Below are 14,573 nucleotides of genomic sequence, written 5' to 3'. Positions count from 1 at the left end.
TTACACATAACTGCTTCACGGCAGAAATAGGCGCCGTTGTGGTACCCATAATCTAACGGGCATCCTGTGCAAAGGACCCACCCAATGTGATGCAATAATTTAAATAATCTATCCCATTATCCTCACCAGAATTTTCGTTTAAAAAGCAAAAATAATAAATAAAATCTGAAACACATGCTTTAATAGAAAACGAAACTTAAAAGTAGAAAATGATTAAAAAAAAATTAAATTAAGAATGGTGTGATTAACAAAATAATGCGTTTTAGTGTTAAAAGATTGGGGTGTTTTTTAACATATTTTCAAACTAACTCTACTTTTACCAATATTTGTTCGTAAAATGTATTATGTGTATTCAAGCCCTCAGCTTCGCCTTATGCCTACAAAGTACACCATCGTAGGAATCGCTATCATCTTCCCTTGGTGAACAATGTATTAAGGCATAAAGGTTTTTTTTTTTCAAAATTGATTCGTTTTAAATTCTTTTGTTATCACTTCTAACACTACCACCGCTTCGGAAACAAAGGGGGCTCTGAGAGAGTAGAAGCGGTGCAAGAAACTCGTCCAGCATTATTTTTTAATAAAATATATAAAATAAGTAGTATTAAAAATTCGACGGATGAACATGTTGGTAAATTATAATCACCACATACATCAATCGGTTACCATACATTAAGGATTGTTCTCCGCTGCGCTCCAACTAGATACCGCAGGCGTAGTCGCCAAGTGCGGCATATAATACTAAGCCCAAGTGGGCGTACTCAAGCCAGTCACGAACAATGTGTGACATTGACGTGCCACATGTTCTGTTAATTTTTGCTAAAAATTTAAACTAAAATGCCGGGTTGCGTAGTAAAACTTTGTAAAAAATAATACTACAAGAAATAAGAAAGACACTGCGATCACATATCATACAACATTTGAAAGATGCCATTGAGTGTCAAGATGCCACGCACACAAGCATCTAATAGTTGCCGCAATAAAAAAGCTATTGTTCTTACGTAGTGCGGTATCTAGTTTGAGCGCAGCGGAGACCAGTCCTTAATCTAAGATGGTTACAATATAATATGACCTACAAAGATTTGTCCGTATTCCTTGACATATAAATATAATATTTCGCCCTTGTCTCATCGTCTACTTGATCGCTTTTATCTTCACACTTGACCTCAATACTTCCCTTTATGGCGATATTCAAACTACACAATATCTTAATCTTATGTTTATTATATTGATGTAAGGTAAAACACATAATATATTATACTAGCTGACCCGACAGACGTTGTTCTGTAGATAATAAAAAAAGTATACTGATTTATAGGAATTTGCCAATAATATATCAAAACATCAAGAATTATTTAGTCAAAAATGCTCCCTGTTGTTATAATGAAATTGTTTCACAACAGAACTGTCAAACCGTGCGTCAATAAATTCTCTCACACAAAATATGTTCATACAAAACAATTATTGAAAATAAAACTTATTATGGGCCCCAAATCGAAATAAAAACTATCCTAGCTCTCAAGTTGGACTAAACTGCACTCCATGAAGTAATCCCCATTAAAATCTATTCATTAGTTTAGGAGTCCATCGGGGACAAACAACGTGTCACGTAATTTATATATATTAAGATTTTGACGCATATCGATTCTTACAACCTTTATCTTATACTTTTAAACGAGCAATTCTTGTATATATATAACTATTTTAATGCAGTATACAGGTAGTTTCTGGGGCGAGAAATCGATCTAGCTAGGTTTCATTTTAAAAAGTTTTATCCGTGTTTTAATGAGAAACTGCTACAATAACATTAGAATACAAAGGTAAATTTCGCCACTACATACAAGACTATACAAGCTCAGATGGTACATCAGGTGATCCGGAAATCTGAAGACCCGGGTTCGAATCGAGATGTCCTATTAGTAATTATTAAATAATTAATAAAGTACTTAGTTAGTATAGGTTACTACCATTTTTTAGTATTACCTATGTATATTTGTGTATTATTATAATATGTCCATCAACAGGCCAGCTATTACATTAATGCACCACCGCCTGCAGACTGATGCCAAAACGTACAATCTATTCTGTTGTCATAAACACTCCCGAAATATGATACATGCATAATATATTATACACATATACTTAGTCTGGCTATAAATACTGTTACAATTAAAAATAAACAAAATATTACATTTGAATTTCGAATCTGTCATTTTTATATGATTGTTCATTGAGTTTTCTCATTTTGGCGCCAATACATTGTGCAATATTTTGCGATATTATAATGGAGTGCCCGATAAAGAGAACCGAATCGCTGTGATTGCATGACACAAAGTAGGTATGGAGCCAAATGCAATTTTTAAAACTCTCCATACGCTTGGTATTAGTAAAATTTTTGCATACCGTGCTAATAATAGGTACAATGAGACCTCCTCTGTTTGTAACCGGAAAGACTGGTACAAGAAAGGTGGTAAAGTGATGAAAAGCAGTAAGGGAAAGAGTTGGAAGAAATCCTGTCCGAAAGCAAAAGATTTTATTTCGGCAAATGAAGATAGCACCGAGAACCATGTCGCGTATATTAAAAGATGACCTAGGACTTGAAATAATTATCTTAACTGATAATTTAATAAAGAATAAAAAGTAAAATTGAAACAATTACTGAAGCGGTACGCAAAGGAAGGTCACAGAAAAATTTGTTTACGGATGAGAAACCTTACGAGTATTTATGGTCAAAACTCTTAGGAAGCTTCCCAATTGGTCGACAGAGTGCAACCTGGTCACTATTCGACTTCAGTGATGGTTTGGTGGGGTATTAGCTATGAAGGAGTGGCTGAGGCATACTTTTGTGAAAAAGGTATCAAAACATCGGCGCAAGTGTATCAAGATACCATTCTTGAGAAGGTAGTGAAGCCCCTTAACATCACCATGTTCAATAACCAAGAATGGTCCTTCCAGCAAGACTCGGCGCTGGGTCTTAAAGCTCGGTCTACGCAGTCTTGCTTCGAAACGAACGTTTCGGACTTCATCAGAACTGAAGACTGGCCGTTCTCTAGTCCCGATCTTAATATACTGGATTATGATTTATAGTCAGTTTTAGAGAGTACGGCTTGCTCTGAACGCCATGATAATTTATAGTCCCTAAAACAATCCGTACGATTGGCTGTGAAGGATTTTCCCATGGAAAGAGTGCGTGCTTCTACGGATAACTGGCCTCAACGTTTAAAGACAATGGAGACCACTTCATATAAGCTTTTTATATTTTTAATTGTTTTATATTTATGTATTAAACTGACACACTATAAAAGTAATAAATGTTATTTACACTAGATTTTTTTTTTCTTTATTTTAGTACTGATACCAAGACTAGGTATATATTCAAATTCAAATATTTTTATTCAAAATAGGATGTGATATCACTTATTGAAAGTCAAAAACTACCACCCATTCCAAAATGAATGCCTCAGACCTGAGAAGAATGGGCGCAACAAACTCAGCGGGCTTTTTTTTTTCATCGAATAAATATGTTTACAAAGTAATATTGTACAATTAAACTTATTATTTAATAGCCTGAGGGCGGTCACTCCATTCCCAATCAGTGGTATCATTAAGAAAGTCATTTATGTTATAGTAACCTTTACCACACAATCGTTTTTTAACAATTCTTTTGAATAACGTAATATTTTTGTTTTGAACATTTTCTGGGATCTTGTTGTAAAAGCATATACATCGCCCCACAAAAGACTTACTAACTCGACTTAGCCGTATACTAGGCATCATCAGTTTATGTCTATATATAGAAAGCCATAGCCAGTTTATCCTCCTCTTCTTTGAAAAATACAAACATGAATATCAAAAAAGAAACACATTATTATTAATTTCAAAAAATACTTAGTCCCGTTATTGCTGTATAGCATTGTCACTGACAAACAGACAGAATTAGCAATACGATCCCGTTATTATCCATATCTCTGGACGGAGTAGGCGTGGAAGGCGCTGAATATTCTTAGTCACTTTAGACGAAGATGATACGCGTTTTTATTGAAGATGTTCACGTAGTTTTGATTGAGAACAGCTCTAGTAAACAGTTTTATATATAAGTGTTTTCACGCGTAACAAACAAGGTGGACTTAACGTAATATAATCTAATATAATAAACTCTGAGGTTACTCTTTTCTAAACAGGCTATCACAAATTTATATTTAACTGTAATTACATTTATCAATCTGAGACAGACATGTAACAGCCCAGCAGCTCAGTCCCAAGGGTTATTAACTTCGTGTCTGCTCACGTTGCCATATGGCAACGGCATGAGACCACCGTTTAGTACACTGTTATAAAGTTAGCACAGAAGACATAATACCATACACACCATAAATCGAGAATCGATCGTAATCGTAAAAGTGAAACTTTTTTTCACATTATAGACATTTAACTAAAAAATTTTGGAATAATATTCCATTAAGGGTATAAAAATCGCTTTATCAATCTTAATTGTATACTTGGTAAATTGGAATGATAATGGGAAATAATAAAGGTAGACTGAGTCTCCAATTAATATTTTTATTGAACGCTGTGTCTTAGTCCTGGTTAAAAATATTCATTGAAAAGGATTAATACATGAAACACTGACAAACAACATTTACATGAAACACTGACAAAAACAAAGAAAATAGCGTGGAGCACTGGCACAAAGGAGTAATAGTCTATAGTCTATACACTACACGGTCAGCTGCTGCGAACTACAGGCGCCGCCCGACCGTCACGCGACATGCAACACACAGACGAAAAATTTTGAGACGATGTAATAAAAGTTTCACTTTAAAACACGGCATAATTTTAAAATATTTGCAAGTTAGTGTAAAACTTTGATTACAATTATATAGCTTATATTATAATGTAAAATTTGAAAATTGTATTTCATATACGCATACAATAAACATTCATGTCTGGGGCCAATGCAGAATTCCACGCAGACGATGTCGCGGGCACAAGCTTGTAGAAAATATTATTTCTGTGTGCATATAAGATAACCACTGATGCATCAGTCATAATATGATATATATATCATATATATCCTATCCTATCATAGGATGTTTAAATGTAATTATGTATGTTTATATAAATTTATGCATGTTTAAGTAAGTATATTGTATTAAATATATCATTGTCTTGTAACCCATAAACACAGGCTATATATGCTTAACTTGGGGCAAGATAATTTGTGTAAAAAGTGTGTCAATATTGTTAATATTATAAGTCATAACTATCCGATTTTTGTTAATTTATATAATTTTCATCTATAGTCGATAAGGCAGGAATTGATGTTAAAGTACTTTATAGTTTTAAAAATACGCTTTTATAGAAAATTTAACTAAAAAATGAAAAATAAATAATAGTTAAAAAAAACTAAAAAGCACGCTTTATATGAAATTCAACTAAAAACTAGAAAATAAATTTAAATTGAAAATAGTGTAAAAAATATATATTTTATTGTAAAAAAAGTGTGGGGTGCTTTTTAAGATATTATTAAAATAATAATTCTTCTACACCCTACGCTTTTTTCACGATAAAATATATTTTTTTACATTATTTTGAATTTATATTTATTTTCTATTTTTTAGATGAATTTTATATAAAGCGTGCGTTTAAATATAAAGTTTGTTTTAACTATTATTTATTAAGTATTAATTTACATTCCCTTTTTTTTACTTACTCGTGTAAGGCATTGAGTATTTGACATTTCAGTATTTTTGTTGCATCACTTCACATATTGCAACTGAAATGATTTGTAAAATAATGAATCTGTAAATGTTGTTACAGTTGTGACAGTTGACTGAGTTTCTTGCCACTTCTTCTCATCAATGCTCAACCTTTTCCAAAGTGACGGTAAACATAAAACGTAAAGAAAACTTTTGACATTCATAAGTGTTATATCCTTGACCTACATGAAAAAAGGTAATTTTGGTTTGATTTGATATCGGAAAAGAAAAGTGAGAAGATTTACTGTCACGCACTGTGGTCGCGGCCGCAGCCACCAGGGTAAAAGCAAAATAATACTGACAAAATGTAGCGGAACTTATCCACGTATCAAGCGAAAGTTGTAGTCTGTGGTCAAAACTACGTGCTCATTTAAAATGATATAAATTTAATCAATTGTATTTATGCCTATTCTCACCGTCATTGCGACTCAAAAAATAAGGTTTTTTTTAATATATAAGGGGGGGCAAACGGACAAGAGGCCTGCGAGGCCATTACCTGCAGTAATGGAATGTGGTGAGGTGACCACCCATGGACATCCGTAACACCAAGTGTCAAGAGATAAGTTGCCGACTTTTAAGTCGACAGTATGCTCTTTTCTTGAAGGTCCCTAAGATGTATCGGTTTGGGAAAACAGCAGCCGGTAACTGATTCCACAAAGTGGCTGTGCTAGGCAAAGATTTCCTCGCAAAACGCTGTTTTGAAAAACCTTATTTGACTTTCCACACTTTACTTAATATTTTTATTTCATTATATTATCTAGAGAATTGCTACTATATTAAAGACTAAAAGAAGAAAATGCTGTTGGAGACTCGAGATTCGTACATGGGGTCATGCTACTGACATTGATATATTGTTTGCTCTGCAAAAGAGAGCTGTTCGTGCTATACATCAGCTTGGTTATAGACAGTCTCTCAAAGAAAAATTTTAAGAAATAAATATTATGACTGCACCTTTTTGTTCGGAATAGTTATTTTCATTTTTATAAATCTAGAAATGAGGGAATGCTTGTAAGTAATTCGAGTAGGCTTCTTATGATACATAATAGCCTTGAGGGTAAATGCATACACTTTTATAATAAAGTCCCAGCCACTGTTCAGGCATTCTCTATAAATAAATTTACATGTTTGATTAAAAAATGGCTGTGTCGTAAATTCTACTACTCCACATCTGAATATCTAAGTGATCGGACAGCCTGGGACTGGATTATGATTATTTTATAGCAATAACAACGACAGTACAATATTGTAAAAAGAGCGCAAAAAAAGATTGCTAGGAGAGTTTCTTGCGCCGCTTTTTCTCTCAGAATGCCATTTGTTTCCGAAGCGGTGGTAGTGTTAGAAATGGCATTAAAAAAGAATCAGTCTAAAGGAATCAGTTTTAAAAAAATAAATTCCCTTTATGCCTTTTTACCAGGCTTTTTACAGTTTTGTAGAATTTAAGTAGGTAATGTAAAGTAGATATTTAATTGCCAATAAGCATGTGTTTGTTTGACTTCTTTTATAAGATTGTTAGTATGAATTAAACAACTCAAAATTAATACACTTTATTGTTTACAAATAATTATAGTTTCACAAGTGTTTGTTACAGTTCCTATTAAATGTGTTATATTTCCCGTATGTTTTGTAGAACAGGTCCCAGAAAGCCATTCTTTCCTTGTTTATTCTATGTTCAATGTTCAGCTCTGTATCTATTGTCATGTAAGGCCTCAACTCTTTGGTTACTTTAGGCCATTTCACAGGCAACAGCTCGTCAACTTCAGGTGTTGGATTACTGAAACATTAACGGTGTTATTAAAAAAAATATATTTAAACATGGCTTACGGCCGTTCCCAATATTCAGTCTATCTCTTACTTGAGATAAAAATCGTAACTATCGTTGACTTTTCTGTCCCAATAAACTTATCAACGGTAACTCACCTTATCCGTACACGCTGTCTGTCAATGGGACAACGTATAGCTTACCAGCGATAGAAGTTTGTATGGAAATCACGCGTCCCAATATAAGGCAATAATCATAATCAGACTTATCGGGTATTTTGGGACAGCTTCAGATTATTGACAGCTAATTACGGACAGTAGAAGGTAGTTATTTATCTCTATCTGTAGATAGTATATTGAGAACGACCGTTAGGCACGTGTTTTGTTAAACAGTGCCCTAACTATAACAACGTCAGTGACCTAACAATAACGTCGTCTAAAATGGAGTATATCTTTTACAAAAAAGTGTTTAGCTTGTGTTTAATTAAAACGTCGTTAAGCTCAACATAAAATGAAATGTACAGGAACAATTAAAGGAACGCAATGCAATTTTTGTCAGCTGTCATCTATCTGTCATCATAACATAATCTAAATCCTCCTGAATTTAATGTATCCGTTACACACCTTAGACAAGCTTCGACTCGTGTTTAATTGAAGTCCAAAGATTTTTTTTACGCTAAACAAAAGAAAAACACAGATTTGTAATAAAACTCTTTTTAAAACAAGTGTTCAAAAACACAGAAATGTTTAATTACTACAGCTTGATAGTTGAGAGGTAGCCCATGCCTTACTTATCGGTGCTCAAAGCTAGATGATAAATTAGATAATATATATTTAATACGTCATTGATCTTAGCCGAAATGATAACGACTTATGCTCAACGTAACTACTTATCGTCTTCTTAAACGTAACGATTAGATAAGAGGAGTTATTTTATGGTAATATTTCATCTAACTAAACTAACAGAGAAAGAAAAATAATGGGAATGGCTTTAGTGCCAAGCAAATGGCTGAATACTTGCAAAGATATCTTGTTCATAACTAAATCTATTTTTGAATACATTTGCACAAAAATTAGTTATACTTTTCCATTTTTATAATCTTTAAATCATGCGGAATGTTAATATTTTCTATAATTTGCTTTTCGTTTAATTGAATTGTTGTTTTTGTAACTTTTTCCTCAATAACTTATTTAATTACTAAAATAGTTAATTTTGTAATAACTTGTACATGGATTAAATTGTTTTTCATTAATTTCTTTCCGCACTTGTATCGAAATGAACTGTTGACGAGACTGTTGGTTGTTTCTATCTATGAAGAAAATAGGTAGATACGATATTCACTGGGATTTTCTCAATTGCTGAATATTTATATATTTAATTAAATATAGCTGACACGGCTATGGACTAACATACACAAATATCAAGGTCCTGAAGTGGTCTGAACTTCTCCCAGTTAAATTTAAAACCCCAAACTTACCCGTACTTAACAAAATTGCACCAAAGTTTCGTCATTCGCTTCACTATAAGTTCATTCTGTTCATTTTTTTCGACTATTTCGTCATAAAATTGGAACAAATATTTCAATTCCTCGTTGTGTGGCGCACCCGCTATATCTTTGTTACCAACATACTTGAACTGATATTCAAACATAGGATTGGCATTTTCTTTTAACAAATTAGAAACTGTTCGTTCAATCGGGTGATTGTATAATATATCTGTTGTAAACGTTTCCAATTCATCAACCACCTCCTTCGATATCGGCTTGTCTCCGATGTAGAAATGCTTTACTATTTCAGCAGCTTCCAATAATTCATTTTCGTTTAAATTAAAACTTTCATTTAGTGTATCGTAAAATGGATCGCTTTCATAATATGCGTCGTCATTGTTTGCCTGTGAACCATAATGTTCCTTGCTTGTTTGCCCAATTAAAATTGGCGTGTTCTTTACTTTTTTCTCATTAGACATTGAGAACGGATCACTGTTAATGAAATTTTCAATTCCACTGAATGATCTCTCTTTGCATGGCCGTAATTTTAAATTTAAATCTGCGGCTGCAGCAGATACTAACTCATGAGGAGTACTCTTCAGAAAATTTAAGGCTTCAGCTGTATTTGACGTGTTGAAACCTAAAAACGATGCTATTTTAATCGCAGATTCCACATCAGCATCAACAAATGATACTGGCTTTTGAGGGGTACCACTCTGTGCAATTACTTTATTGTAAAGCTTATCCCTATTAGAGTATAGGTGAAGCAAAACTGAGCCAGCACCGGCACTTTGTCCCCCAATTGTGACATTGTATGGATTTCCTCCAAAAGCTCGGATATTTCTTCTGACCCAACGAAGAGCGTCGTATTGATCTTTCAGACCCTGATTGCCTGGTACTTCTGGTACATCCAGGCACATGAATCCGTATGGGCCCAACCGGTAATTCATAGTAACTACTAGTATTCCTTGCTTGACAAGGTTCTCAGGTCCATAATTGCCAGCACTGCCAACAGAATATATGCCACCATGAATCCATACTAGTACGGGTAAGGGATTCTGGGAACTGGCTACTGTTGGCACGTATACGTTGAGACGCAAGCAATCCAGTGTTTCATCCGCGCTGCTTGTAGCTCTAGATGCAGACGTGATGGATTGTGGGCATTGCAGGGAGCCATCGAACGCATTAAATATCTCGTCATCGAAACCTGGATGAGGCAGGGCAGGCTAGAAAAAAAATGCTAGAATGCAATAACAATGTAAAACAAATTCATTATTTATCCAGTAGTGGTGGCAGTAATATTATACAAGATGATTGCTTTATAACCTTCTTATTTCTGAAAAAATCGTAGGTACCTGTGACATGCCCTTATATGACGCTTGTGGCTGAGGTCGCTGGGTCAGTTGGTATAAGGCCAGCGAGGTCAATTTCCGATGTTAGCAAAGGCTCAAATATGCTATATTATACCATATTTGTATTATTAGGTGTTGAGACATTTCGACTGTGGGGCATGGAAGGGCGGACAGTGGGTTACTATTAAAGCGCAATCAATAGGACAACTGCACACCCGAGTTTAAAACGTAATTCGGTCATTAGATCTATTCAGTATTCTGTTCATTTTCTTTTTTGAGTTTATGTTGAGTATCTAAATTGAAAAATTAATAACATATAGTTTTTTACTCACTCCGAAGGGATTTTCCAAATCAACCCGCGCATAAGGCACTCCCAAGAAGGATGAGTAGCTTGCATCAGCAGATCTCCTTCCTCTAACCAACCCCTGGTCTATCAAAACTAATGGATCGACTCTAAACTGACAACATACACAACTTATAAAACAAAACAAATAAATTAACTTAACCGGCCCCATCATTTACGGTTCCCAACTATCGAGTAACTATGAGATTATGGTATTCAAAATGGCGATATCTTTGTTTTTGATAATCATAAGATTTTCATCTCTTTTATCGAGTTAAAGTATTTTATCTATACATAAATGTGACATTTGGCTTACTGATAAAGGCGTAACTGGGGAATTTTAATAAAATATTATTCATGCTTTTTGTTTCACTTGAGTATTATTAGGGGTTAAAGGATGAATTCCGATTTGTACAGAAAAATTAAAACAGTTTTTTTTTAATTTAACATATTTATTTATTTATTTAAAATAATTTCCATTATCATCTATACATTGCTGCCATCTAATAGGAAGCTCATTTATGCCTTTGCGATAGAACTGTGGTGTGAAAGCATTTTGTATTCCCTCCTGAAACAAAAATATATAACGTAGAAAATTGTCCAAATCACGAAAAAAATGCATTCATTAGCAGTCCACTCTCCAAACGCAATATTGATATTGCAAACTATTTTTGCCGCGTTAGTTTCGCATCGAGACTCGTATTCAAAAATCGTATCGAAATGTCCATTTTTCTTATCTAAGCTGAATAAAAAAAACTGATAGTCGATAATCGAATTTTGCACATTTTTTAAATGAAGAACTTCCTAATAAAAAAAGTTTCACTCAAAAATCTCAGACCATGAAGGTTCTATAAAGATAAAATGCACTTATTCCTTGATAACTAAATTGAAACGCATTATCATTATGAGCTTTCTACAGTTAGGTTTCCTGGTAGTAAGGAAGCGTTACTTTCAAAAAGCGCGTAGGTATACTCAGCTGAAATGATTCCTCTGGTGTGACGTGCGTTTTTCCTTTCATTCATGTCCTAAAAATAATTGTCATAGTATATTCAGCTGTTGCATTTAGTGGGAACCAATCGCAACATCGCAGGGACTGAGTAATTCGATCGGTAATGTGTTTTACAATCGCGAGTTTCTGGGAAAATGTAATAGCAACAATAAACTGATTCTGCCTTGGCATCGTGTATCGCCTGTTTTATAAACACTCGCTTAAAGTACATGGATAAGAATAAAGTTTTGTTTTTATTAAATGCAAAAATTTTAAAACAAGAAGTATTCCGAAGAGCTTATGGACTTTATCTCTTGCCAAGGCCGATGAAACGCCTCTTCATCTCCACTGCAATCACGGCTCACTAATGCATATGCGTAACACCATCCTTTGCAACTACACCCTACTCCCAGATGTTGTTTGTAATACTCGCGTCACGAAGATACTGCGGCTATAAATGCAGCAGGACTTGACGACGAGCTTTAAATATGAGTGCCGAACACAATAGTTTAATTCCGGAGGCGGTGTTACTGGGACCCAATCAGGACTAGCCAAATAGCCATCCTCTGCAAATAATAATAATAATATCTCTTGCCACCTCATTCCACCATCGCAACTCCACAAAATTGGATGTTATTATCGCCATCTGGATGAGTGGCGTTGCTCCATATTTCAAGGAACTTTATTCCACGTTCAATCAAACTATGGTATGGACCACAGACTATACTTAAACTAGCGTAAAGACGACCTTACATCCCGATAATGTGTCAGTGTGTGCTTTAGCGAGATATCCCTCACTTCTGGGATTAAATAATAAATGAAATGGGAGTCAATGATACTGAAAAATGCTACCAGCTGAGAGTTGAACAAAGACATACCAAAATTTCGGTAGATGCGTCGCTCGGACGGTTGGCTCAGTTGGTAAGAGCGCTCGGACGCATGGATTTTGGTACAAATTAAATTTGTATAGCTCGTTTAATATTCAAAATCGATAACGGTAACAATAGATTTGCTTTCCTTTTCTATCTTGGTGTATCTCCGTTAGAGATATTCTTCTCTCTCTTTTCGTATCATCATCATCAACATCATCAGCCGGAAGACGTCCACCGCTGGACAAAGGCCTCCCCCAAAGATTTCCACGACGATTGGTCCTTTGCTGCCTTCATCCAACGTTTTCCGGCGATCTTGACCAGATCGTCGGTCCAACACTGCGTCTTCCGGTACATGGTCGCCATTCGATGACTTTACTGCACCAACGGCCATCTGTCCCTCGAACTATGTGCCCTGCCCACTTCAGTTTCGCAATCATTTGGGCTATGTCGGTAACTTTGGTTCTTCTACGCATCTCCTCATTTCTGATTCGATCTCGCAGGGAAATTCCAAGCATAGCCTTCTCCATTGTCCTCTGAGCGACGACGAGTTTTCTCATCAGGCCAATAGTTAGCGACCATGTATACATCTACCATACACTTGCAATATAGGCACAATATTTGTTATCAAGTCGTTACGACATGGGCTTAAAAAATAAAAATATAAACATTTATTCCTTATTGACGTTTCAAGGTTTGCGGGCGGCGGTAGATTCTGACTTGATAATAACATTACCTGCAAGATCTTTGTCATATTCAAGATTGTATTTTTTCCAGCGATACTTCTGGTCCTGGGGGTGTTGCTGGGAGTGTGGGTGATATATGGGCTACTGAAGATGATAATGTCGAGGGTCCGGAGATCAGCCAAGCTGCGTTATGGAGACAAAGAGCTTGCGATACAACAGCGGTTACGAGCGCTCGACACCTTCAGAGGGTAACTAACTTTGCCTCTTCACATGTGTTCTTCATTGGATCCTCACATTAATGACGACCTGTTTTCGCACTCCTCTACTGCGACATTTAAGAATAAGTTAAAACAATTCCACCTTCGCACGACACGCCACAAGTTAAGATATCATTCCCACCATCTGGATGTGTGGCGGTCCTCCACAGTGCGGTTTTCAAGGAGCTTTCTTCCTCGTACTACGAAGCTGTGCAATGAGCTTCCTTGTGCGGTGTTTCCCGGACGATACGACATGGGTACCTTCAAAAAAAGCGCGTTCACCTTCCTTAAAGGCCCGCAACGCTCTTGTGATTCCTCTGGTGTTGCAAGAGAATTTGGGCGGCGTTGATCACTTAACACCAGGTGACCCGTACGCTCGTTTATCCTCCTATTCCATAAAAAAAAACAACAACAATTACTGTCCTCACCTTAAACCTTGTATCTTTATTCATTATTATGTCCACTAGTATGTCTGTCTGTGTCTTGATTTATATAATATTGTGTATTCGCCTAAATATTCTATTGTTTACTTATTTTAACGTTCTGTTGTCATGTCTGTATAATTGTATTCTTTTGTGTTCTCAGTGAAACTATTCTAGGATTTATCTGATCTTGAAATTTTTATAATTTAATTAACCTCATTTTTTACTATAGTATCTGTTTGTTTCCTTAATAAATAAATAAAACTAAGAGCAATGTCGCGGGGCGGATCGTTACTTAGAATAAGATACGATAGCTGGTCCATGTATCATGCTCGTGGACGGCCGCTACTTGGGGTGGCTGTCATCGCGATCTATGTTATCAATGGTAATAAAAAGTTTAATCTATACCTACTAATATAATTACTTGTCTGTCTGACCGAATGCTTCATGAATGCAAAGCCTATTTCTTGAATGTCATAACTGAACACTAAAGAGAGATTTTAGGAAATTTTATCCCTAATCACGTACAATAAACAACTAGATTCAAAATCATCTGAAGCAAAACTCTGCCCACCCGTCTATTAGGCAGAGTTTTTGTTCAGTTGTGTTTTGACCGCGCTTTGAATACAACGCCACGCAACAATAAGTGTTCAGT

General features: G+C 35.3%; 3 protein-coding genes across 5 annotated transcripts in view; 1 reads left to right on the top strand and 2 right to left on the bottom strand.

Moving 5' to 3' along the window:
- LOC126976967 (protein FAM50 homolog) overlaps positions 1-14,573 on the bottom strand; it is a 278,663-nt gene that overhangs the window by 225,293 nt on the left and 38,797 nt on the right. The gene's annotated exons all lie outside the window — the stretch shown is intronic.
- The window catches only part of LOC126976959 (heparan-alpha-glucosaminide N-acetyltransferase), a 54,283-nt gene that overhangs the window by 16,537 nt on the left and 23,173 nt on the right, over positions 1-14,573 (top strand). For all 3 annotated transcript variants that reach the window (XR_007732055.1, XM_050825573.1, XM_050825574.1), the window contains exon 4: positions 13,331-13,487. Coding sequence is in view for 2 of the 3 variants with exons in the window: in XM_050825573.1 (XP_050681530.1) it covers positions 13,331-13,487 (157 nt within the window). In the remaining variant the exon portion in view is untranslated. The remainder of the gene's footprint in view (positions 1-13,330; positions 13,488-14,573) is intronic.
- LOC126976961 (esterase FE4-like) lies at positions 7,285-10,879 on the bottom strand. The gene is made up of 3 exons (XM_050825576.1): positions 10,686-10,879; positions 8,993-10,227; positions 7,285-7,527 (listed from the first exon to the last, which is right to left on the bottom strand). Exons 1-3 carry the CDS (start codon positions 10,869-10,871, stop codon positions 7,326-7,328), a joined length of 1,623 nt encoding a protein of 540 aa, XP_050681533.1. The 5' UTR covers positions 10,872-10,879; the 3' UTR covers positions 7,285-7,325.

This window comes from Leptidea sinapis, chromosome 43 (genome assembly GCF_905404315.1).
Source record: "Leptidea sinapis chromosome 43, ilLepSina1.1, whole genome shotgun sequence".
NCBI lineage: Eukaryota > Metazoa > Arthropoda > Insecta > Lepidoptera > Pieridae > Leptidea > Leptidea sinapis.
The sequence above is the reverse complement of the archived record's forward strand: the minus strand, read 5'-3'. Positions and strand labels throughout refer to the sequence as shown.

What these genes read in the sequence shown, in the direction of transcription:
- LOC126976961 (XM_050825576.1), bottom strand. Translation starts at nt 10,871, where the DNA reads ATGATGGGGCCGGTTAAGTTAATTTATTTGTTTTGTTTTATAAGTTGT. An exon ending in ATTTGGAAAATCCCTTCGGA is followed by an intron (nt 10,228 to 10,685) that starts GTGAGTAAAAAA and finishes TTTTTTTTCTAG; the next exon opens with CCTGCCCTGCCTCATCCAGG. An exon ending in TGCAATTTTGTTAAGTACGG is followed by an intron (nt 7,528 to 8,992) that starts GTAAGTTTGGGG and finishes TTAATGTTTCAG; the next exon opens with TAATCCAACACCTGAAGTTG.